At 41.0% G+C, this 23930-nt stretch overlaps 1 protein-coding gene across 1 annotated transcript in view; it reads right to left on the bottom strand.

Moving 5' to 3' along the window:
- Positions 1-399: 399 nt before the first annotated feature.
- PTPRG (protein tyrosine phosphatase receptor type G) overlaps positions 400-23930 on the bottom strand; it is a 301167-nt gene continuing 277636 nt past the window's right edge. The window contains exons 16-29 of the mRNA XM_031555513.1: positions 16138-16234; positions 14636-14718; positions 14275-14409; positions 13909-14043; positions 13315-13487; positions 12469-12604; positions 11991-12137; positions 10079-10172; positions 8753-8829; positions 8198-8326; positions 6430-6576; positions 5519-5661; positions 2296-2431; positions 400-1666 (exon numbers count right to left, since the gene is read on the bottom strand). Of these exons, the coding sequence (XP_031411373.1) occupies positions 1520-1666; positions 2296-2431; positions 5519-5661; positions 6430-6576; positions 8198-8326; positions 8753-8829; positions 10079-10172; positions 11991-12137; positions 12469-12604; positions 13315-13487; positions 13909-14043; positions 14275-14409; positions 14636-14718; positions 16138-16234 (1779 nt within the window). The 3' untranslated portion in view covers positions 400-1519. The remainder of the gene's footprint in view (positions 1667-2295; positions 2432-5518; positions 5662-6429; positions 6577-8197; positions 8327-8752; positions 8830-10078; positions 10173-11990; positions 12138-12468; positions 12605-13314; positions 13488-13908; positions 14044-14274; positions 14410-14635; positions 14719-16137; positions 16235-23930) is intronic.

Here is a 23930-nt window from a genome sequence, read left to right as displayed (position 1 = left end):
GTGCATTTGGAATCAAAAAGAAATTAACGCCATATGTAAAGGATGGTGCCTGTAACTGTATACCAAACATCAGGATGGCTGAAACAACATATTTCATTCTCAAGGCAGATTCCATAACCCCTCTCTGTTCGGCAGAGCTACGAAGGAAATGATCAGCTTTATCTCTGGAGAATTAAGTATGTGCTTACTTCTTCTGTTAAATAAAGATGAACGTTGTTGAATCGCAATGAAATGCAAAAGAAAAGGGAGCCAATGAGAATGTATACTTAGATGCTCCAAACAATAATTCAAATGATTTACATAATCTGGGAAAAACCATTTCATTGGTGTGGGAGGGAAAACACAATAAACTAGGGTTGTACTAAAGAATTAGTCTGGCAAAAAAAAAGAGGGAGAATGTAACTTTATAGGTAGTTTTTTTTATTAGTTTGCTTCACCAGTAAATATGGATCAGTACTTTATGTTTTAGCACTAAAGTATGAAAATTACACACCTGTAAAAATGGCATCTAACAGTTATGAAATTAAGAAACGCCTGTCATCATGTAACATACCATTAGGTGTGAGGTCATATTCAAGAAATAGTAAGGAAATTAATGTGTTTAAAATATTGAATAGCTTAGTAATGTAAAATATTGCTACCTTCAATATATCTGAAAACAGGTCTGATCTGGGGCTGTAGGAGATTTCTTACTGTATCGACTCTGATGAAAATCAAACCAAAATATTTTCCCATTGCAGGGCTGGCTAAAAGCAAAAACTGACATTTTTCTGCATAAATGGAGAAACTTCAAGATTGTAAAATCAAAACCTATCACTGCGTCCCACACATGAATTGCATCTAATTTATAATTATATTGTAGGTGATTTTCTATTCCATGTGAAGCAAGTCTTAGGTCTGTAAGTGTACAAAACAGTAATGTGAAACAATACAGAAATAATTGTTTCTGCTCCACAAGGCTATTACACCTTCACTCTAGCTAATAATCACCTGCCACATTTTGTCAAGAAGGATGAACGCTGCTCATCCACTCCACTGGAATGCAGAATACCATTACCAAAATTGTGACATGATAATTAAAATAATAAATATGGAATGAAGGGGTACAGTATCTGTTGAAGAAAGAATCCATCTGGCCTAGCATTCAAGGTTTAAAATTCAAGGGTCTCTGTAGTTTAGCAAAACGTCACTGCATTTAAACAAAACAGAAAAAGCATGTTTGTTGTCATGGAATGTCACATCAGGGCTTGTTTTGTATTAGAAGATTATAGGCAGTAACACTGATCATATAGTGCAAACTAGATAAAATTGCGTTTCACTGTGTGAAATAAACAGAGGTGCAAATGCTCAGTAGGATACCATTAAGACATAAAATGGCAAAAAATAAATATCAAAACTTTTATCAGTGTAAAAAAGTAATTGGGTTATTGTATAACCTAGAGTCTGGCAAAAAAGGCCTCAAAAAAGTTCGCTCAGTCTTCAGAAGTTCTACAAATTAAGTGCCTTTTCAGGTTTCCAATTAGACAAGAGACTCCATGCTTTCTGCGGGATCTGATTCATCACTGGCCATCACAGCACCGTTTTTGTCCAGTGTCATGGGACCATTTCCATTCTCCTTAGTGCTGACCAAGCTCAGCATTGCCTTATAAAGAAACTGGTACTGCTCCTGGAAAACAAAGACAGGTTATTTCAATGCTTTCGTCGCATGCAGGTGAGTGGCACATACATGTGGCATTTTTAAGGAAGGTCATGGATATTTGTTACTAGAAACATACATATATCACAGAAAAATACTTTGAGAGTGATTGCCTGTGTTAATTTAGTTTAACATTATCACCCCAACATCCTAATTGTGAGCATTTTATATTATGGCTGATCTGCTGCCCACTGAAGAGAAGTCTTTCTGTTGACATTATAAGGAAACTGCAGGAGAAACAGAATAATGCAAAAACACTGCAATGTCATTACTAATTTCCCAGCAAGAAGGACATTTGTCCAGTTGCCCTATTTTCCTCTTTATTCCATTACCATGTTGATTTTAAACAGTAACGTACAATTGATGCACATTGTATCATTTCATATGATGAATTCAATGCATCATTTCATTGATAACTGTTCCACATTCAGCTATTTCAAATACATAACCATGTTAGATCAGTGGTGGGCTTAAATTCCAAGAGAAGGCATAGAAGCAGTGGGGCTTGCTAATGTACACAATACGCGTTTCAGTTCATGCTTGTGGTCTCAGATGAAAATCTCATAAACTCTCCATTTATATTCTATTTAAGGACTTACAATGTCTGTAAAAACTCCGGGCCGCATAAGATTTATCATCTTTGCCACCTGGAAAACATCAACTGCATTTTCATTCTCCAGCTGCTGGGACAGAGTGGTAAGGGCACATAGCGTTCCCGCTGACACAGCTCCATACCTGAAAAACCACAGCAACAGGATAAGATACTCAGAAACATACCTGGGCACCCCGACACTGAGCCATGAAAATGTTGACATGGACTTTATTTGATTACTGTAGCTCAACTTCATGTCTAGCAGATGATTGCTTTATACTGGCTTATTTTTGGTCATCTTAACAACAACAACAACAAAGAAATGTGATGGTACCCCATTCATCTCAGGATATCTGCATTACTCAGTATGAAGAACTGTATCAGCAGAAGGATGTGAGCCTTTTAAACATACCCAGCTTGCAGGGTGCAACAGTGAAATCAGTTCTTGCCTGCCACACGTACTGAAAGATCTGCATTACAGCTGAGCGTATTTTAAGTACATCAGCAGGAGCTCAAGCAAAACATAAATGATTAAAAGAAACGAGACCTGTCTGTTCCTCTGCATCTGATAATGAAATACAGCTAACATGGATACGAGGTGCTCACAAGTAAGTGGGGCAGCACCTCACAGTCTTCCTAAGGTCTGACTCCTAAGCGAAATGCAACACTCCTGAGTCAGGGACCCAAGAGACATCACAGATCCTGGTAAGTTGAGCTGGGCTGTCACTTAGGAAGAACATGAGTGATGCCTGTTTGTCAGGGGAAGGACTGTGTGTCCTCGACATAACTGGCCACATGGAAATCTTATGCTGCTAAATCTGTGGTGTGCTGGAGTCATACGTGCCTCTGTGGGGCAGGGGACAAAGGATCCTAAGCAGCAGGAGCCTATAATTGCTTCTGAGGAGCTGCAGCTGAACTCTGCTCTCTCACTACTCAGGAGATTGAAACTCTGTCCCAGTTTTGTGACTTTGAGGAAGTTGGTATCTAAACACTCTGACCTGCAAAAGGGGACACTGGTGCTGACTTACTCCATAAGCTGTTTGGAGAACTGTACATAAAAACTTAAGTAATCAGCGAGTGCTGCAATGCCATCTGGTATAACAAGATTACCACTAGGATTTTTTTTACAGCACTCCTGTGGAAATCGAGACATATGCTGACTTAATTTCATATGATTTTTGGAAACTCAATTTGCCTGGGAATTGGAAACAGAAATCAGATCACAATAGACCTGCTATATTTGATGAAAAATCTATAGAAGAAGCAGGGCTCCTGCAGGGCCATGGAGATGGCTGTGCCTCATCACCTGCAGGGACGCTGGGCACATGGCCTTTGTGCGTGCCATGGGTGGAACACAACAAAATGCTTCTTGGGCCCAACGGCCTCATTTCCACTTGGGTTGCTTACCACCACCTCCCAGCACGCCGAATGCTTGACGCTCGGAAAGTTATGTAACACATCTTCGTGTAGTTGCTTGCACATGGGCAGTTATATTAAAGTTATATTTAAAGTCTCCAGTTGGAATTTTAGAACTACTTTGAAATGTTGTTATCAAGTTCATCCCACCGTGTATTTCCTAAATACCACGTGCATTTAGTATCTGAAAATTCATATATTTGGAATTAATCCGCAGTTGTAATTATTAGTGGATTATGTGATATAGTAGCTGCATGTAGTAAAGGGAAATTTTCATTTTCAGCTACATTTGCTTTGGTTCCAGTGAAAAGCATGATCCAAATTATGTATTAGGCATAAAAATAAAATCATTGAATATGACAAATAAACCAAAAAAGCAATTTACAGAAAGAATGACTCAGCACTGTTAGAAATGAGATTCTGATTTTTTTCTTTAGGTCTAATATGAATACCCAAATCAATAATGGTTCTAATTTTGTAAAACATAATCTTAAGTACTGCAAGAGCAGCAAAACCTCACTTCAGACTGCCCAAAGCATGAATATTAAAACTAGCCTGGAATTAATAAGTGCTGGCAAAAGCCAGCAGAGCTCACGCCGTGCAGCAGCAAGGCAGGAAACAGTGGGAGGAAAACTACTTCCTTCAGCCCAAGGCATCATTTGCAGGAACCTTTTGGGAAGAACCTGTTGCAGCAGCAATACTCTGATAAGAAGTGAGAGCTCTCAGCAGCAGCAGGTTGGAACATGCAACCACACAAAGCTGACCCGAACACTGGAATGGCAGGGTGCACCAGTAACACTGTTACACAAAAGGTGAAGATTTCTAAGATTTCCACTAACTCCATCTGTCTTGTAGCAGTGGCAAAAGGGCTGACAGACCCCAGTGCAGGGGCTTGAGGGCTAGCAGTCATTTACACTGCCTTGGTGTCCGCTCAAAGGACAACCCAAGCAGTGTCAGAAATTGGGCTGCCTTGGGATTTTAATGGCAGGGTGACTCCTGAAAGCAATCTGCCCACCATGAAACAGCTTCTTCCAAAGACAGTCCTGTTAGACTCAGGCTCTGGCTTCACAGCAACAGTATTTTGCAGCTCCATAATGAATGCAAATTAATAATATGCAATGCAGTATTTAGCATCTTTTATAACTGGGCATTCAAGCATAGCTGGCAAGACAATGCTTACTATTACACTACAAAAGAGACAAGTGTTGGGACATGCTGGCCCTTTGTTAACGGGCTCCCTCCCACTTGGCACCATATGGCTCCTTGGGGTGTTTTAGGGAAGAAGAAAGAAGGGAAAGGAAACTACTCTCAGAAAACCTTGAAATCCTTGTGGCGAGATACTGCTGCTCATCCTGAGACACAGCCAAGCTGAGCCTGTTCTGTGTCTTACCTGCATGTTAAACCCGAGTTGTCAGGCATGAGCTCAGGTCTGCTTTGACACTGGTTTCCATAAGCCTCTACTGGGCACACAGAACCTTATCTGAACCTGGGCTCTGCTGGGTTCTGAAACCTGTTGTAGAATTTGTCTGGGACACTTCTATGTACAGAAGCACGCAAACTGCATACAAAGCAAACACAGCCTCGCTTTCCAAGTCCACCCAAGACAACAGCCAACACAAAAATTACAACAAACAAAACGTATTTGGCCTCAGTGCCAACTGAAACCTCATCCCTGGAAATGTAAATACCCTGATCCTGCTCCTTAGACCACAAAACCCCATCCATTTCATGCAAAAATAGACATCAATCCTAACAAGTACCCTGGTAATTCCTTGTATATCTTTCACATAAATGAGAGAAAAGAGATGACATACTCATCGTGAACTATGGTGGGGCCATCCCTTGTTAAGGCCTCTTCCTTAATTACATTGATAAGTTCAAAGGTACTGCTTATGGGAGCATCTGGGTTTGGCCATTTAGGACACTGAAAGTGGCGGACTTCCAGAACGTAGTCATCCTGAAATGAAAAATCAGCCTCAGCATTAGCTACTTCAGTTTCACATTTATCCACTCCACGATGAAAGAAGAGCCTAGCTACACACTAAAAAGGAATCTTCTTCCAAACTGCGTATATAAAAAGAAAAAAGATACATAGCTGTAGCATCTCTGTGCTGGTGAACATCCTAAAATAATACAATTTTCATTGATAAAGATTTTTTTCTTTATTTCATGGCTTCCCTCTGAGTTCACAGGTCAAAATTCAAACAAGAGGAAAGTAACCAAGGAATTTAAATTTAAAAGGGTTTGCCAAACCAATGTTTTGCAGCAAAATCTAGCTGCAATTCTGAAACCAAACTAGAGGCAGACTTTTAATTCAAAATAAATGCACTTGATAAATAATCCCCCTTAATCAACACCCCAAACAATTACACTGTAAATACTGAATTTTATAAACAGAAACAGGACAATAAACCTTGGTGTACTTTACAAAGAATAATTCAATCTACTTTTGTAATTACTGAATGACAAACAATGTTTTCACTTTCAAATATGTCAAACACTAAATACTACAGCCTCGCTGGCTAGAGGGATCCACCTGAAAGTAGAAGATGTGAGAGGGAGGAGTCAATGAGAACAACTTTCCCCTGTGAGCAACATGTGTGCACATGCATTTACAGGTATGCAGTTTTCAATACCGCTAGTGAACTTTTCTTCTGCCGTATTTAAATGACATGACTAACATTTTGGAGAAAAGCCAAGACCCCAAATTGGAGGTTTATTTTACCTGGGTAGCTTCAAGGATGAAGTCATGGATGATAATTTGCTCTTCGTTAGAGAGGCACAGTCTGTCTTTGCTGATAAGGGTCACAGTAAAGGCCTCACAGTTCATAGATTCCTCACGACTTGGCCAGTACACAAACTCATCTTCTGCCTGGAGGAAAGGAAAAACACTACTGCAGACTTTCAGATACCTTGTGTGCGACTGAAAAATCCAGCAGATCAAAAAACTGGTTTGATACATAGAGATGATAAGGAGCTGATATTTAAAAGATATTTTTGTCTAAAACCAACTTACTATTAGTCTACTAGAAGTCATTAAGCTTGCCAGGCCCCTCTTTTGTGAGTCTAAACAGGTAACACTTGCTTTTTAATTGGTTTCACAGGGAAATGGTTCTCTTACCTCACTTGTACTTAACCTTTGTGTTGTATTACCTCCTGCCTACAGAGTTTTTCATAGAAGTTGTTTAAAAAAACTCATTGACCTTCACAATTAATTGCTTACTATTTTGAATTTGTATCTATTGTGGTCTAAGTCAAAACTCAAGGATGTCAGTGGAAGGTTTTTGGATCAGATCTAGGTGGAAGACAGACAGATACTTCATTTAGGGGTAGAATTTTTAAGGGTAGGGGAAGATGCTGTCTCAGTCCCATTCCACCCCTCCCTGGCAGCCAATGACACAAACCAAACAATGGACCAAAGCACAGACACTACTGTCCTGCCAGACAGCCTCCATTCTGGGCTCACTGAAGATGAAAGCTGGCACCAGACATCCTTGTAAGTGATACAGCTGCGTCCAGTGTTCAGCAGAGCCAGTCTACAGACTTTTAAAGACAAGATCAAGCTCTTCATTTCTACCTGACACTGTCTGTTTCATTAGTACTTTCTGATTCAATCATATTTCACTGAATGCTCTTTGCCCTGCAGTTGCACTGCACATGGGAAGCATATAGAATGCTGCCTCTTTAGTTTAATGTTATTATATTTAGTATTTAGTATAATATTCATACTGCTGCCTCTCATGACTGCTATTTTTCAGCTGTAACGAAGGCAATTTCTCTACCATTCTCAGCTACAATTGTCTGTTCACCTTAGTGATGCATGTATGAAAAAAAACCAAACCTTTTAATTCTTAATTATTTTGCAGTGTCCTCTTGAGACATGTTAGAAAACACGGAAGTACTGATTAGCACTTCACTTGTGTCACCTGCTTCTCTCTCTTTGTCTCACAAATTAACATACATGTTTACTTTTGCTGACATTAAAATAACTTCTGTAACTTTTCATAGCCTTAAGTCCTGCTTGGCCTTAGACTCCTGGAACCAAGCAACTCTTCTAATGTCTTTGCTTTGTATTTTTGCTCCTCACAAAGTCCTTGCCCTAGTCTTTTGTAACAAGCTTAGGGAAAAGTTTGAGAAGGTGACTTGTAAACTGGCTTTGCTTTCAGCGGAAAGTAGCTATAGCATGCAATGAAGTGACCCAGGGGAGGCTCAGGTTGGATATGAAGAAAAATGTCTTCCTTAAAGAGTGTTTAGGTATTTGAATAGGCCACCCTGGAGCTGCGGAAGTCACCATCCCTGGAGGTGCACAAGAAGATGGTAGATGCTGCACTTAGTGACGTGGTTTAGGGGGCGCAGTGGTGATGAGTTGATGGTTGGACTTGATGATCTTGATGGTCTTTCCAAACCTTAATGATTCTGTGATTCTACAACCTTAGTGGCCTGCTGAGCTAAATCACTGCTCCATGACACAGGGAAGGAGGTGCTTCACTCACCAGGCTCTGGTTGTCCGGCAGCATGACGATGATCTGTGCATTGTGATCCCAGATCATTCGCCAGAAATCTTTAGTTGTATGTGGCAGCGGATGTTGGGTTATGATGAACTCGTTACTTCTGTAGTAGCCCTTTTCCAGCAAAACAAACCACAGTTACTTATTGCCTTCAATACTTCTGAAGCATTAATTTTATCTCTGGGGACACATGATGACCCTATTTCATTATATTCCACAATATTTTTGCACAAACTGTAATTTTGTAGCGCCATTTCCAGCCTCCAAAGTCCCTGTTGTTTTCACTTATTCTCAATCCCAGTATTTATTTGACTGTATCTCAGGAAAATACACATTCCATCTAAATGCATCTAGTATTTAATTTTCTTAAGCAACAATCTTTAATAAAACACAGTTAATAGCTTTACATTACGGGGAAGGTGTTAAAATCTCATTCGTTAATACACAGCCATTACATACAGAATTAAGACAATTATAGTCATCTGGTATTTAGCACCTCAGAATTGATTTTACTTTGTAATTAGGTGTTGGCTTCCTCACCATGATATAAGAGGCATTAATGTAATCAGTTCCCTTCATTCCAGGCAGCGGTGCCAAGCCCACTCTAGCACGCTCAGCTATAAGACAAAGATAAAAAGAAAAAGAATATTAAAGTCTGGTCATGGCCCATTGCAGAAAGCAGGAATTTCTCAAACGTTAACAAACCAAACACTGCAGCTCCCATCTCCTGCAGGAGCAGGCCAGCACTTAACCGTGTTAAAGCACTGCCTGCTAACACAAAATATAAAAGAGAACGTTGCACAATATTCCCACAAGGACAAAGTAATTTTAGGAATCAAATTTTACTATCGCAAAGATTTTCACAGCAGGCTGAATTACCGAATAACAGTATATGCAGTGATAACAGGGGATTTCAGGTAATTTTTGACTGTAGCATTCTATTTGTTTCTAGCAGCACAAAAACCCAGGTGACTGATTTTGCTTTCCCTACCTCTCCATAGCACAGCCACCACTCATTCCTCCCATCCGGAAGGTGAGATAACCTTCTCAGATAAAACCCTTCCATCAAGAGTAACAACTCAGAAGCAAGTGAATGTTCTTCAGCAGGTCTGCACTGCTTTATGTTTGAGGGTTGGGTTCAACAACATCCTGAAGCCAACTGACAGGCTCCTACTGCCAAACTGAAATCACTGCAGCTACATGACACAATCTGCGAGGTCATACAGTCTATTTCTGTCCATTCACCTTTGTTTATAACGTATATCCTGATGATTTCTCTTTTTGTTACCAAACTTCACAATGGACCAAATCTGTGCCCATATAGCGTTGCACTACTTTGAGTACTGCTTGTCCTGTATGCCCTGTGCTCTGGGCAATGTGATGGGAATGACATCATGACTATGCTTGGTCTTAGCAAGTTCATGCTGCCTGGCAACTGTGCACAGATTCCATGTTAACAAGTGTGAAACTGTGGCCCTCAAATCTGAGCAAGGATTGCACACAGAAAATGTGCAATACTATAAAGTACATCATAAAAACACTTGTGCCAATCACTCTGGGAGATCTCACCTGAGCTGGGAGCTGCATCAAAGTAATTATCACAGCATTCCATAGGTTTATCCTCCACCTAATTATTCAAATTGTTAAGCACTTCACATTAACATTTCACTTGGACAGTATATCTAACTGACACCATAACTATTTTCTTTCATTCAGTGTCCGAGCAATTCTGGAAGACAAGACAGCTTGGTCTATATAGTTCACATTTGTTCTTCCTTGTGGCAATGCCTTTTCATGCATAACACAGGAAGTGTTCACTACAAAAAGTTACGCTAGGTGGTAATCAAACCGAAGATGCGATCTTACATGGGACGACTGATGAGTTCCTGTTCTTCTCTTTGTTGCAGTCTTTCTGAGCACTGAAGCATTCCACATATTTTGCATTACACTGTGTAACCAGCTGGAAGAGAATAAAGTAGTAAGTCAGTCCTCACAGCACTCTAACTGAAGAGAGGTGTTTCTTTGCCAACTCCTGGGAAGAAGCATCAGTAGAAGAATACATCGCGTTGTTAAAGTACTCAAGATGCCAATGGAAATCATCTTTTCATACAATTTGTTTAATGGCTAAAAAGATCTCTACAGCTCTTAGCTTTGAAGCATCCTGAAAATGAAGTTCCATCAAAATGCATTTTCACAGAACAGTACGTTCAGTTATCTTTGAGAATATATTTCAAAGACTTGCAGATACATTCAGTTGGAAGCAAGTCTCAAGGAAGAAAAGCTAGCAAAATAAAACTATGAACCCCCCCCCACAAACTTTTATGTTTTCTTTCAAAATGAAAGCAAGATAATTCCTCCAGAATACCTTTTTTTTCTGCCAGGCCACTCAGCACACCAGCAGCAGAGATTTGAGGCTGAGAGTTGTATGATCCGGTCTGCTAAATTCATTTGGGGACAATTAAAAGTCAGGGAGGCAGATTTGTCTTTGAATATTCCCCCAGTGTATGGGGAACTCTCCCTGAGAAAGAAGGGTGAAGGTGGTTTTTTCATCTCTTGCACTAGCAACTCATTACTCAGGGTAATTTTACTCTCAGTCAGTTGAAAGTGAACTTCTGTACCAAGGCATGAGCACAAGTTATTTTCTGCCAGCTCTGAGGTAGCAGCAGAAATCAGGGAAAAATTTAATAATCACTGCTTTCTTAGTCCCAGTTTCAAACCCACTCTAATCATGATAGCACTTCACTTATCTACGTACTGGCATTGTTACACTGGAAGCTCCAGAGTTTCTAAACACTTGTGCAGCTCTAGCAAGGTAAGTAAGCCATTTTGGAAAATGGCACTTCAAATTTGCAAATTTTGCCATAAGTCGTAAGAAAACATCTTCATCCTTAGAATTTGATATTTTTTATAGCAGTGGAATAATTCTTTTCTAATAAAATGTCTTTCTCTCCTGCGTGTGTGTGCACACTCCTGTGCTTGCTTCTTTGATGTAGCAATTATGCACCTGGAATGTCTTTCTTGATTGAAAGTACTGACATTTCTACAAATGAATTCTGAGACTACCTTGTTCATTTTTTGAATAGCTTTGCACCTGTTAAAATTTAACAGCTTCAGTTCCTTATGTGGTTATTAAACTGAGTTTAAGTGTGAAAACTGACATCATGTGAATTTCATGATCATATGAAATGCAGTCCCACAAAAAAAGTTATAAATGCATTCAAAAAATACAATCAGAAAATTGTAGGTTTCATATAGATACAAGCAAATAATTTAACTTTGGCCATGATGAATGCAGCTATAATACAGCAGGGAAAAGCAGCAAGCACAGCTATTAGCAATGAGAAAGGCATATTGTGTTTCTTGGTATTAAAACATTCTAAATTATTTATCTACAACACAGAAATAGTGAGTTGCACTAAGAACCTCATCTAATTTCTTTCTCCATATATATGCATAAGAATCACTGTTTTGAGGAAGACCTCCAGCCAAGTTACCCACATGCCCAGGAATACTCAGCTCCTTCAAAATGTGGAGACTATCAGCAGCACGCTTCAAAGCAATGCTCATATTCCACTTTGCACCTTTGACTTCAAGAGCATTAGTGCTGATTCCCAGAAGCATGGCTGACTTGTTGAGCCCTGAACTTCCCAAGATGCTCTGCTGTGCTAATCAAGTGTTCTGGTTAGGTTCATTATCTATGACAACAAACAGGGAAGGCATGCCAAGCAACACAAAGTGGAGAAATTAGGTCCCTCTGGATGGGAGTGATAAGCCTTACCTTGAACTGTTTTTCTAATCGTGTCTTTCCTCCTATGCCAGGTATGAGGATGCTGTTAACATAACTATGCAGCTGGTTTGCAGATACTTCAGTCTCCTTCCCAAGGATGGCTTCCAACAAGGCATCATGAATAAAAATGTACTGCTCCTACAAAAACATAGCATGTAAGGTAGGAATAAACTAAATGGCTGGCTTTAACTGAGGGGTAGAGCACCAAAGGAGGGTATACAAAACAAGCCACACATGCAAATATGGCCAAATTAAAAAAAACAAAACCATTCACAACTGTTAACACAATTCCGAAAAAGTCATAAGCAAAATCTGAAGTTTCTGGTCTAGAAAAAGAGAAGCATTTCAGTGCAACAAATATCTTGTGATATATTCAATACTTACAGGGATGTAACTGAAAAATCTATTTGCTCTTTGACTGCAACATAAAAATGAACGGCCATACAGTGAGCCCCACTGCAATCTTTACCTCTGTCTGGACGAGGTAGTTGCGCTGTGTCCTGATATGTTTCAGGAAACCCAGGACATTAACTGTGCTTTTGTCTTTTATCTGTTGCAGCATACTGTCAATCACAATGTAGGTACCAGTTCTGCCAACACCAGCACTATGAAAAACATAAGAGAAATCCATGTAATACAGCCAGACCACACTAAACACAACAGCAGAACAGAACTAAACAAATGCACCTATCCCTAGACTTTCAATTCACTGCTAGCCTCAACCATGAAAGTTCCTGAACAAAATATGCTAGTTTCTTTAGGAACTTTCTGGTTGCTAGTGAAGGTGATCCTGCCCTGCCCATGCACTGGATGGGAAAGAGACTAGGCTTCGGAACCAGGAACGGCACAGCCTCATCGGTGCAATGCTCAGCAGCTCAGCATCATGCTGCTAATGCAACTAGGATGCTTTTGATTAGAGCACGCTTAAAATGTAGGCTAAGTCAACTCACATCTCCCTGCACTCCACAGGGCAGGCACACTGCTGCCTTAATAATGTACAGTGTTTGCCTTCACAAGCATTTAAAAGAGCACACACTGCAAAATAGGTATATTGACCATCAAGCATTTGATCACATCTACTTAGATCAGATATCAGGGGGAAATTTTTCACTGAGAGGTTGATGAGGTGCTTGAACAGGCTGCCCAGAGAGCTGTGCGTGCCCCATCCCTGGAGGTCCTCGAGGCCAGGCTGGATGGGACCCTGTGCAGCCTGAGCTGGTGACTGACAACCAGCCCATGGCATCGGGTTGGAACTCAATGATCTCTGAGGCCCCTTCCAACCCAAGCCATTCTATGACTCTCTGATCCTTCATACCTGCAGTGCACAACCACTGGTCCCATGTCCGGGGTTCTGGCTGCAGATGATCTCCTAACAAAGGTCAGCACAGGAAGGGCATACTCTGGCACACCCATGTCAGGCCACTGAGTGTAGTGATACTGAATAACCGTTCTCTCATTCTGGCGCCCTTTCGGGTTTCCTTTCTGACCCTGCATGCAAATTGTAAGCAGAAAGAAGAGAACGATCAGGAAAGAGAAGCAAAGAATCCTTCAATTCTACTTCAATTCCTCCGTTCGGTCCTATTGCTCAGATGAAAATGTGTCGGACTATGACAGAAAGAATCTTCTGCAGCTCTGCTTCTTGTTTGGTGGAGACACAGTGGAAGGAAAGGACGTACAGGAATAGGTAATGACAGCAGCAGCTCTGACACCAAAACGGTAACAAACTTGAGAGAAAGAAATACAGGTTAAACCCATCACCAGGTTCCTTGTAATCCTGTTTTTGCTTACTCATTTCCCATCCACTGCTGCTTCAAGTTGCCTATGCAACAGTTGAATTTTGCTCCTGTGCAGCTTGCATCCTGCACAAGCTAGAAGGCATCTGGATGAGAACAGTGAAGGCTTCACCCACCTTTTTCATCTTTGTGTTCCTGACCATGAAGCGGCGCACAGTGTAGCAGGCATGAATGTTTGTGCTCTTCAGCGTGACTATTATGTTGCCATACTCCTCGCTATTCTCTGACGGCCAGTACTGATCGCATTTTCTCTGAACAAAGACATAGTTGGATGGGTTGGCTGAAGGTTTGAGCTGTTTCTTTGTATTTGTGGTTAGAGCTTTTTAAAAAAGTAAAATCATGGCTAGCTATGTAACCCTCAGTTATTTAGCTACATTTTAGTCATCAACATGTATCATCCCAGATCATTTAAAACAAATTCTGCCCACATGATTTGGAGAGATGGTAAGGAGTATTTGCTAACAAACTAGAAAATCTCTTACTCTTCCTTTTTCAACAAGGTTTGTGATCATGACAATGATTCCAGTATTTTGTTCCCAAATCATCCTCCAGAAATCTTCAAAGGTAGACTTTAAAGGTCCCTGGGTAGCAATGTAGGCTTTTGCTTTGTTGTAACCCTTCAAAGAAAACCATAATGCCAAGTGAGATGAAAGCAGTATCATGGCAGAGAAATTAATAATTTAAAGGTAACAAAGAAAGGTGCCTTTCTCATTTAGAATAGCGAGGAATTTGTAGCAAAACTATTACGTGAAGCTGGAAAACATGAACATTTCACGAGTAGCAATACTTCCTCATTGGGGAAGGATTTAGAGTTAGAGAAAAAAAATAATTCACATAACTTACATCAACATAATTAGCATTAATGTAGTCACTGTGCTTAGAATCTTTTCCTGGTAAAGGCCTCAGCTTCACCCTACTGTGATCATCTGCAGGACAAAAAACAGAAGAAGCATTAAGGAAATATGATGCAGAATTGCAAGTAAACATCCTAATTCCCATGTATTGGAGTAGCCCTTATTAATACCTTGAAGCAATTGGCTTTGGATTGAAGTGGAATGTGACTGTTGTTGGCCATCTGGGTGAACTGTCTGTTCTCAGCCATCTGATCATGGTAGCAGTTATTCAGCTCTGCTGGCTCAGGGAGCAGAGCAAATGTCCCCACTCCTCCACCACCCTCAACACACCAAGAAGACAGACTTTGGATCACGCTGTTGCACTCTTTAGCTCTTGTTCTTCATGTACTCAAATACCTGACTTCTTGGTTAAATCAGAAAAAAATGGCAGCCCTTCTGCTTCTGAGCAGCAGTGTGGGGCTGGGAGGTGCTTCCAACACATGCAGAAATGAGACATGGGCTAACTTCAAGAAGGAAACATCCGGCTTTATTTGCCTTCCAGCATACCAACGGAGAAAGAGGTTCTTCCTGGTGCGATCTGTAGTACTGAAGTTCCTGCTTCAGTTCTCTAATGGTGCTTCTCTCAGTGCTTAGAGGGACCAGACACCTATGTCTAAAATCACAGCTGGGACAATTGCAAAGGACCTCCTTGCACAAGGACATGCAGCAAGAGCACTACTGGTGCCTCGACTGATTCTAAGCATAGGATACACCCATTTCATTCCTATGCCATCAAAAACATTCAAGATTTATTACAACATTTATAAACATAGGAACTTAATGTCCGTTGCTCTCCATTTTCATTCCTAAACCACAGTAACTGCTGCACCTGCCATTTGTTCCACATCAGAGAAAGGATGACACCTCCAGCCCTGTAGAAATCTGCACTCAAGAGCTGTGTCCAGATTTGCAGTTCTCAGAGGAATACAGGCAAAGCCAGCACTGTGCTACAAAGATCACCGCTTGTCCAAGTCATACACACAGTTGAAGCAGGTTGAAATACAGCAGATATCTTACAGTACTCTGTAAGATTTACCATCTTTGGGAATACATAGGAATCCCAGGGATCATCAGTAAAACTCGTTGCTCCACCATGCACTTCCCTTAGGCCAGTTTTCAGATGTTTGCAAGCAGAAGAGCTCTGATCATCAATTTATCCCAGTTATTCCTCCACAAAGTTTCTTAGTAAACTTGTAACTTCTAAATCTACACTTGGACCATCAAACTGCAAAATACTTCAAAACAAAAGCTGGAGTGAAATCATAGCCTCAGAGAAGCAAAAATATCCACTGCCTTTAGAAGGAAAATGTCCTCCCAGCTGCAATTCCACATATTTATTAGCTGTTGTGGAACAATGTAACTTTAAACCACTTGCCTCCTCCAGCCACACAGACACATTGTGAGACTGCCTTTCCTGGCTGATTAAACATGCTTGCAGTTGTGCTTACTTACACGCTAGGATGTTGATATATCTGTTCTTGTGCTTGTTGTCAGGGTGGTTGGAGTGCTCTGCAGTGATGTTCATGTCGGCCGTACAGCGCTGCACTTCCTAGGCATAAAATTATTCAAACAGAAAATGTGTCAGCACGAAGAATGAAGCTTTATCTCCTTTTGCAACAGCTCACAGAAACCATGTTTAAAGTAGCAATATCTTACTCGCTGGATTAAACACAGTCATTCAGTATTGTCCTGTACGACATGGTCTGCTTAAACTAAGAAGGCATTTGCTGCTCCCTGATGCCTTTCTCTCCACAGACCTGGTGACAGATGCAGTCTTGGCACTGCAATAGTCTACTGTGCCCCTCCGACCAGCAGTCCATCCATCTTCTGGACTGCATCTCCTGATGCCCCACTCTCTCCCCCCTTCAGAAGACAGAGTGCTCTCAAAGGCAGGAACGGCCACAGCGTAGGCTAAGAAATTAAACATCAAAACCATTTCAACAGAAGACTTTTGACTGCAGGACAACTTATTTGCTTATAACCTCTCCAAACAGGGTTTCTGACATTTCAGTTTGGCATTGACCTTTTGCTAGTTCTCTGAAGAGATGCCTTTTATAAAGTATAAATAAAATAAATTGCTGAAGGTAACAGCTAGTGCTTTAAATACCACTGCTTGGACAGTGATTAACAGCCAACAATATAGTGAAAAAGATAAAAGGTTGTATCCACGTATAAATTCTGGAGCTACATCTATTCAGTCATTTACAAAGCAGGATGTGTTTGGGCTTGCAAAGTGTTCATGAAGCTAGAAATGCAGACACCAGTCTAGTTAGGTCAGATACCTAATTCCAACTGACTTTTCAGCTTTTAACCTGATCCTTCCTTACACCACCCTTACACCAAGAGCAGAACACAGAGCTACTGAAATGGGGCAGTGCACCATCTGTTCTTTGCCCTTTCAGAAGAGCAGCTATTTCCCTCGGCCAGGCTGCCCTACAGTGACACCCATCAGGACTGCCCAGCAAACCAAATCACTGCAATCCTCCAACTCACCGATGACACCACTTCTGAGTCAGATTTTTTTCTTTTACAACCTTCTTGACAAAGTAAACCCCCTTTTTATCATTAGCTTAAATATTTGCAGTTTTAAAATACATTTTTGAAAAACATATCGATGTTTGGAATTAACAAAATTGTGGAAGAAGCTAGTTATTCAAATCACTGTCAAGTCCCAAAGTCTCACCAAATAGAATCCATTTCCCCGAGGATAGATGGGGAAGCGCTGAATTACTTTGTACTATGGGCTTTAAAAATAACCGTACAGAACCTGCCTAAGAGAGAAAGTCATTAGGAGCTCACAGCTGCTACAAAGATCACAAGCTAAGTGACAGAGAAAAATTATCAAGAGAAATGCTATACAAACAGCAGATGTATCAGAGTTCAGCATTATGCAGACGTTTCACAAAGGAGATGCACTGCAATATTCATATCTTCCTCAACATTTACATTTTGAAAGTGCCAAGTATACTGAAACCTTGAGTGTTTTATAGCTTTTATATCCACATGACACTCCCAAATAACAATCACTTTTTTCTCCACAGGGAGAAATACACTACATTCACATTCAAGGAGATGAGCTGAGCAAAGACAAAGAAGAATCAGGCAAAACTCTCAGCTGTTCCTAATAGAATTTTCATAGTTCCATTTCTAACACAGAAGAAACCCCACACTACAGTGTGTGCTTCCCCTAATGCCATTTGTCAGCTCCAGTAAACAGGTGATTTCTCATTATACATCAGGCATTATCAGTGCAGCCTCAGTCACAAATGGCAAAGCAGCATCACCTACCTCTTACTTTCATTTAATGCCATTTTCTTTTACCTTTTATTTATTTATTTTTCTGTGTGTTGAAATTATGTAATATCCTTGCTGTGCTGCTCGAGGTCATCCCTAAAAAATGCTCCTCCGCTTCTGAAAAGCCTTACTTCAAACACATATTGCTACAGAACTCTCTTCAGACGTTATTAGCATTGAAATATTTATGCCAAATGCAGTGCAGATGAATCCAGTAAGGTTCTGTGGAGAATACTCTAGAAAGTTAGAGAATTTAATAGGGAATTACATCCCTGCTAAGGAATTTTCTCTGACAGTTTAAATACTACATAGTAAATGCATCCCTTTCTATTAAATTCTATAGGATTCTTCCATAAGGGAATTGTTGGTAAGGTTAATCACTTTAATTAACCTTTTTATGTTGATGCCGACTGTTTTCTCAGCTGTACGTGTTCCCAGCTGGCCAATACAAAGTTAATAGAAGAGGAAGATTAAGGGAAGATGGTGAAAAACACAGCAGTGGAAAAGAAGGTCTTACGCTGTGAGAGCTGATCCTCTGAAAATACCTTTTCTTAACACTGAACGTTTTAAATGAATTTTAATACTCTGGAAAACTGCTACAATGGTGGATTCCTACCCTGCACACTGCAGAAGAACAGCAAAAGGAGACTGTTCAAGAAAAGCTTCCCCTTGCCAATGTACCTGCTTTTTCCTTTTCCCTTGTCTTTTTTGACATCGGTGTAGAACAATAAAAGGCCATTTCAAGTTCAGCCTGCCTGCTCCAGTCCACGACACAAAGAAAGCATTGGGGCACTGCGGCTGGCCGACCAGAAGGGGTCAGAGGACATCCTCCAGCTTCCTGCTGGCTGGCAAGTCATTCATCTGCATGTAAGGCATCCCCATGTCATATCATTGCTACAGCCTAAGTTTGCAGGCAGACTACCAGGCCAGGTCTGATCCCAGGCTGCTCACTGCAGCCTTAACAAACTCTGCAATTAGCACATAACTGCTTTTAGCACCTCAGAGCAGCACAGTGCCCCTATCACTACGTGCATTATTCACCCTTTCATCTCAAAGGAACTTTTCAGCTCTGGGCTCTTTTCTTCAGTTTCCTCAATCCTGCTTAGTCTCTTCTAGTGATTGTAAAGGTGTGCTGCTGCTCCTCGTGTTTAACTCTGCAGAACACATTACTGTCCAAAGATAAATGGATAAAGGATCTCATTCTGTCCTTTCAACTTATCATCGACAACCCAAGAAACCAAAGTACATCGTTTCAGTTGACTGTTAGTTACTGTAAAAAGTGTTCTAGTCTACGCTATTATGGCTAATTTAGCTTTTAATTATATTGTCCATGCTAATGCTAATTGGAATTTGATACACCCAGGTTTAATGACCCATTTTCATTGCCTTTCTGAAACAAGTTAAAGATTAGTTTCTTCTAAACTTCAAAGAATTTCCATTTAAGTGTAAAATCAAACAGCTCCAGCATCTTGCTGGCAATATAAGGCTCTGAGCAGGAATTTTTGCTACAGTGACTGAGCAGGAACTCAGTCTCTTGATTTGGCCTTATGCAGTGCTGCTGTTGTTTCCCATTAGTTCATTAAGGAGATGTCCTAGGAGGAGCTGAACTGTAAAAGCCTATGAATAGCAATGAGCAGGAGTCATGAACAAAGGAAGGATCCTAATCTGAAGGGCTAAATTAGAGAAGATCCATCGCTACGTTTTGATATAATTGTGGTATTTTTCATTACCAAAGCAGTTCGTTCATCCGCCCCTAAGATCATTTTTGATCTATTATTTTAATCCCAAATTAGAGAGTTCTGTGGTAGTGCTCTTGCTGTTTCTTTCATCACAGCAAACATGAGGATGGCACACCAATAGAGACAGCAAATAGCATCTGAAGATCTCCCACAGGACCAGTGTAGATTTTTGTAATAATTTAGCACTAGTAGAAACTCTCTGATGGCACTCAAGAGAGAGGTGAGCTGGGGACAGCATAGACAGAAGGGGAAAATAAATAAACCAAAAGGACTGACTACCGGAATAACAGCGGAGGACTCATGAATAAAGAGTGAAAAATTGATGCAAGTGTGAGCAAGTTGGGACCACTGAGGTGTGTATGCTGCTGGGCTGTACGCCCAGGTGCTGCCTGCAGATGTGAGAGCAGAGGATGGTGGAGCATCTGCTCACTGCATCCTGCCCTTCGGTAAGTATGGAGGTGGGAATATGACCAAAACCTCACACTCCTCAAGTGCAGCTATGGTTCCTCTGAGTGGGGCTTCTAGGCATAGACTTTTGAGAATATCATTAGTGACAGCCAGCCAGGAGGTATTTAAGAAGTGTGTGGATGTGGCACTAGGGGACCTGGTTTAGTAATGTGAATGGTAGGTCAGGTTGACGTTTGGACTTGATGATCTTAAAGGTCTTTTTCAATCTAAAAGATAGAATGGTATCTGAATTTCTTTTGCTGTTTCTCTTCAACTTTATCTCTTAATTCATGCCAGCTTGTTGGTCTGGATCTGGCAGTAAGCTAGACTCCAGGAAGGCCCTCCTCTGCAGGGATCCTTCATCCTCCAGCTGCACAGCGCTGCTTCCCTTTGCTTTCACTGCAGCAATGCACAGCCTGAGAATACCTTTAATTATGGCAGTTTTAGGTCAGGATTCTAAAACATTTCCCAATGCAGCAATGTTTGCTAGCAGCATGCTTTTGAAATGGCATCTTTCTACTGCCAAATTCCTTGGTGTAGATACAGTAATAAGTATGAGTCTGGTGTACGCTGCGTCTAATCTGTAAAGGATGCCAGTATAACTACACAGCATTTTTAGTGTCTCAAGAAATGTGCAAAGCGCAGCATTATCTCAGTCTTCAATGCAGCCCTTCATAAGAGAATAACATTCCGAGGTCGCTGGTTAAAGAGAGCTAGTGACCCCTGCCCCGAGTTGCAATAACCATGAGAATAACGCCAGCAAATCCCTGCCCCATCACTGAAGATATGGATTTGTTATTTTCGTACACTTTAAGACATTTAGAAGAAGGTGCCACTGGAGTATAAAGATATTTTCAATTTATGTGATGAGGGAGCTAGACAGCCTGCCTCCGAGTTCAGCGAGCCTGTTCAGACTCCAAATTGGCAATGATTCATTGCACTCGGACAGCCACAGGCAGGAGAGAGGTCTGCAGAGACTGCACTCACCCACTCTAATCGCTCCTGCAGCAGTGCTGACCGACCCACTCAGAATTTGGGGGGAGGTAAATAAAATCATCGGTTCTCAGAAATCCAAGGAGGACATTATAATACGCAAATTCATAGTTAGCTTTGGGGATGGAGGGTGATTTCTTGGCTTAATGTTCCATTCTCAGAGCGAAAGGACATGACTATGAAAAGAAATTACTGTGTTCTTCCAGAAACAGGCCAGGAGGAGGGAGTGGAAAGCTCTACTGTGGGAGGTGGCACTTCACACTCTTTTTGATACAAGAATTTGGAGGGCACATGCCCTGTGTAATGAGACTGAGTATCAGGGGAATAGAAGATGGTGAATGTGACACCAGTTTTGCAAAAGAGAATCAGAAGGGATTTCAGGCACTACAGCCCACTAAGTCTGACTGGTCTATGGGGAAAACTGCTAGACACTATAATAAATAGCAGAGTTAGTGAGTGCCTCTAACACACTGTGGAGAGGTCCCTGAGGAAGCCCATGGGCAAGGACAGTCTAGAAGAGAGTCACATATATGGATTTCTGAAATGTTTTTGAAAAGGCCTCTCAGAAAACATTACTCAAAAAACGGATCTGTTGTGGAGCAAAAGGAAAATTCCTCTTGCATATGAACAGGTATTTACCACGTGGGAATTGTCAGTGTTCACATTTCTCCAGTGGGACGTCATGGGGACCTAATCTATTCATAAATGGACTGCAAAGGAGACAAAGTGTGTTTATAATACAAAAATTATTCAGGATAATTAAAAAAATAAAAAAAAAAAGCTGTTTGCTAAGGAAAGCAGAATGATCTCCCAATACCAAGTGGCTGAATGATAAAATGGCAAATGAAATTCAATGTTGATAAATGCAAAGCGATGTACTTGAGAAAAACAACCCTAACTATATATACACACTGACAGCTTCTCAATTTGCTATTGCCATTCAGTGACGAGACCTTGGGGTCACAGCTGATAGTTTTCTAGAGGTGTCAGCTGAGTGCTCAATAGTTGTTAAAAAACAAATAGTATGTTAGGAAGGATGAAAGTAATAGAAAACCAAAGAGAAAACATCACTGTGCTCCTGCAGAACTCTGCAGTAAATCCACTCATTACACGCTGTGCACAGTTTTGGTCTCCCCACCTCAGAAAGGATAAGGTAAAACGAAGAAAAAAGGTACAGAGTGAAGAAGTCACCCTAAGTGTAGAATGGCTTCCTCAAACAACAGATCAAATACTTTAGATTTCAAAAATGTTAATTAAGGAAGGGATAATATCATACACAGAAGCACAGAGAATCACACGAAGCATTTAAATGAAAAAGGATGTACTTTGTAATACAAAAACTAGGAGACACAGAGATGTTATTAGGCATGAGTTAAAACAAAAGGAAATCCTTTCTAGAGGAACAAATTGTAGAATTCACTGCTGTGGGAAGCTGGGCATTAGTGCTTTTAGGCACTAAGAGTCTACAAGGGTTTGAGAAGCAGCCAGAAATTTATGGAAGAAAGGTCTATAAAAGTCTATTAAACATAACAATGCCAAGAAAATTCCTGGTTACACCTCTCAGCCTCTGCTCAGTCTTGTCCCAGTGCACACAGGGAAAGAGGCACCAAACCTTGCCCCAGCACTGCCCAGTGAAAACATGGCATCTCACCCATATGCAATGGCAAAAGGGCTGGTGCTGCCTGGAAACAAGCCAAAAAAATTCCTTGAGCTTTTCTCAGCTTTAAGTCAAACAAATTTCAAGCTGAAATACAAAGAATTATATCAGAAACTAGCACAGATAATGCAGGAGTGTGGACTTGAGGTCAAAAAGTTAACGTTGCTCAATATTAAATTGGACTATATATTTCTAGCTTATACCAAAAACTGAAAATTCATGGGACTCAAAGGAAATCTCAGCAGTTCTGTACAAAGAAGAAAGCTCAGCTATCACCAGACAAGAAAGCTGGCTACCTGCACTACAGTTACCCACAGGGAATAAGGAATCAGTTTGGATGTGCTTCCCATCACAAGATTTGTGAGTTCCCAGTCCTTTTTTCCTCTGCACATGAAACGCTTTCTAAGCACATTCAGGAAAGATCTTGCTGTAATTACACTCATTTTAAGAGGAGGGAGGTATCATTCATAAAATTTACTTTCACAGGCACCTCCTTCATTTAAAAATGAACTCCACACAACACACAGCATGCTGCCAAAAACACAGGAAGAGATTCACACCAAAAACCAGGCATCATTTCACCCACGGGGTCTGTGAACAATTCTGGCTTCACTCTTCCATCCCATCTCTGTGAACTGTAAGGCAGAAAATGAGGCCCCTGAGGTGTCTGCAGGGCAGAACATAAGCAATGAAAGGGAGCCGGGAGGTTGATCCCAAACAGTGACCTTCTTGTTCCTACTCCTTCTCTTCACTGTGGAAGATTTTGTTTAGTCTTTAGGAGGCAGAGACCACAGCGACAGAGAAAACACAACTGATGCAGCTATGCTGACTTCAAAGGAGATTATCTAAATTTTGAGCCAGTGGGGAGAACAGAATTCGTGTGCAGTGCAGCTGGAAAGTTTAAGTTCCTGCTGAGGGAACCTGCACAACCAGGAACAGGACTAATTGGCTCAAGCCATGTCTCCTGACTGGCAGCTATGGTGTGGCACTCGCAGCAGGGGGCTCTGGGAGAAAGGGAGAAATAGGGCTATTAGAGCAGTGTTTTCCTTCCCTAAAACATGGACTGAAGGTGTCCAACATTCGTTAATAGCAGTGATTTTGTGACAGCTGAAGCA

The sequence above is a fragment of the Meleagris gallopavo genome, chromosome 14 (assembly GCF_000146605.3).
Source record: "Meleagris gallopavo isolate NT-WF06-2002-E0010 breed Aviagen turkey brand Nicholas breeding stock chromosome 14, Turkey_5.1, whole genome shotgun sequence".
Taxonomy (NCBI): Eukaryota; Metazoa; Chordata; class Aves; order Galliformes; family Phasianidae; genus Meleagris; species Meleagris gallopavo.
The sequence above is the reverse complement of the archived record's forward strand: the minus strand, read 5'-3'. Positions and strand labels throughout refer to the sequence as shown.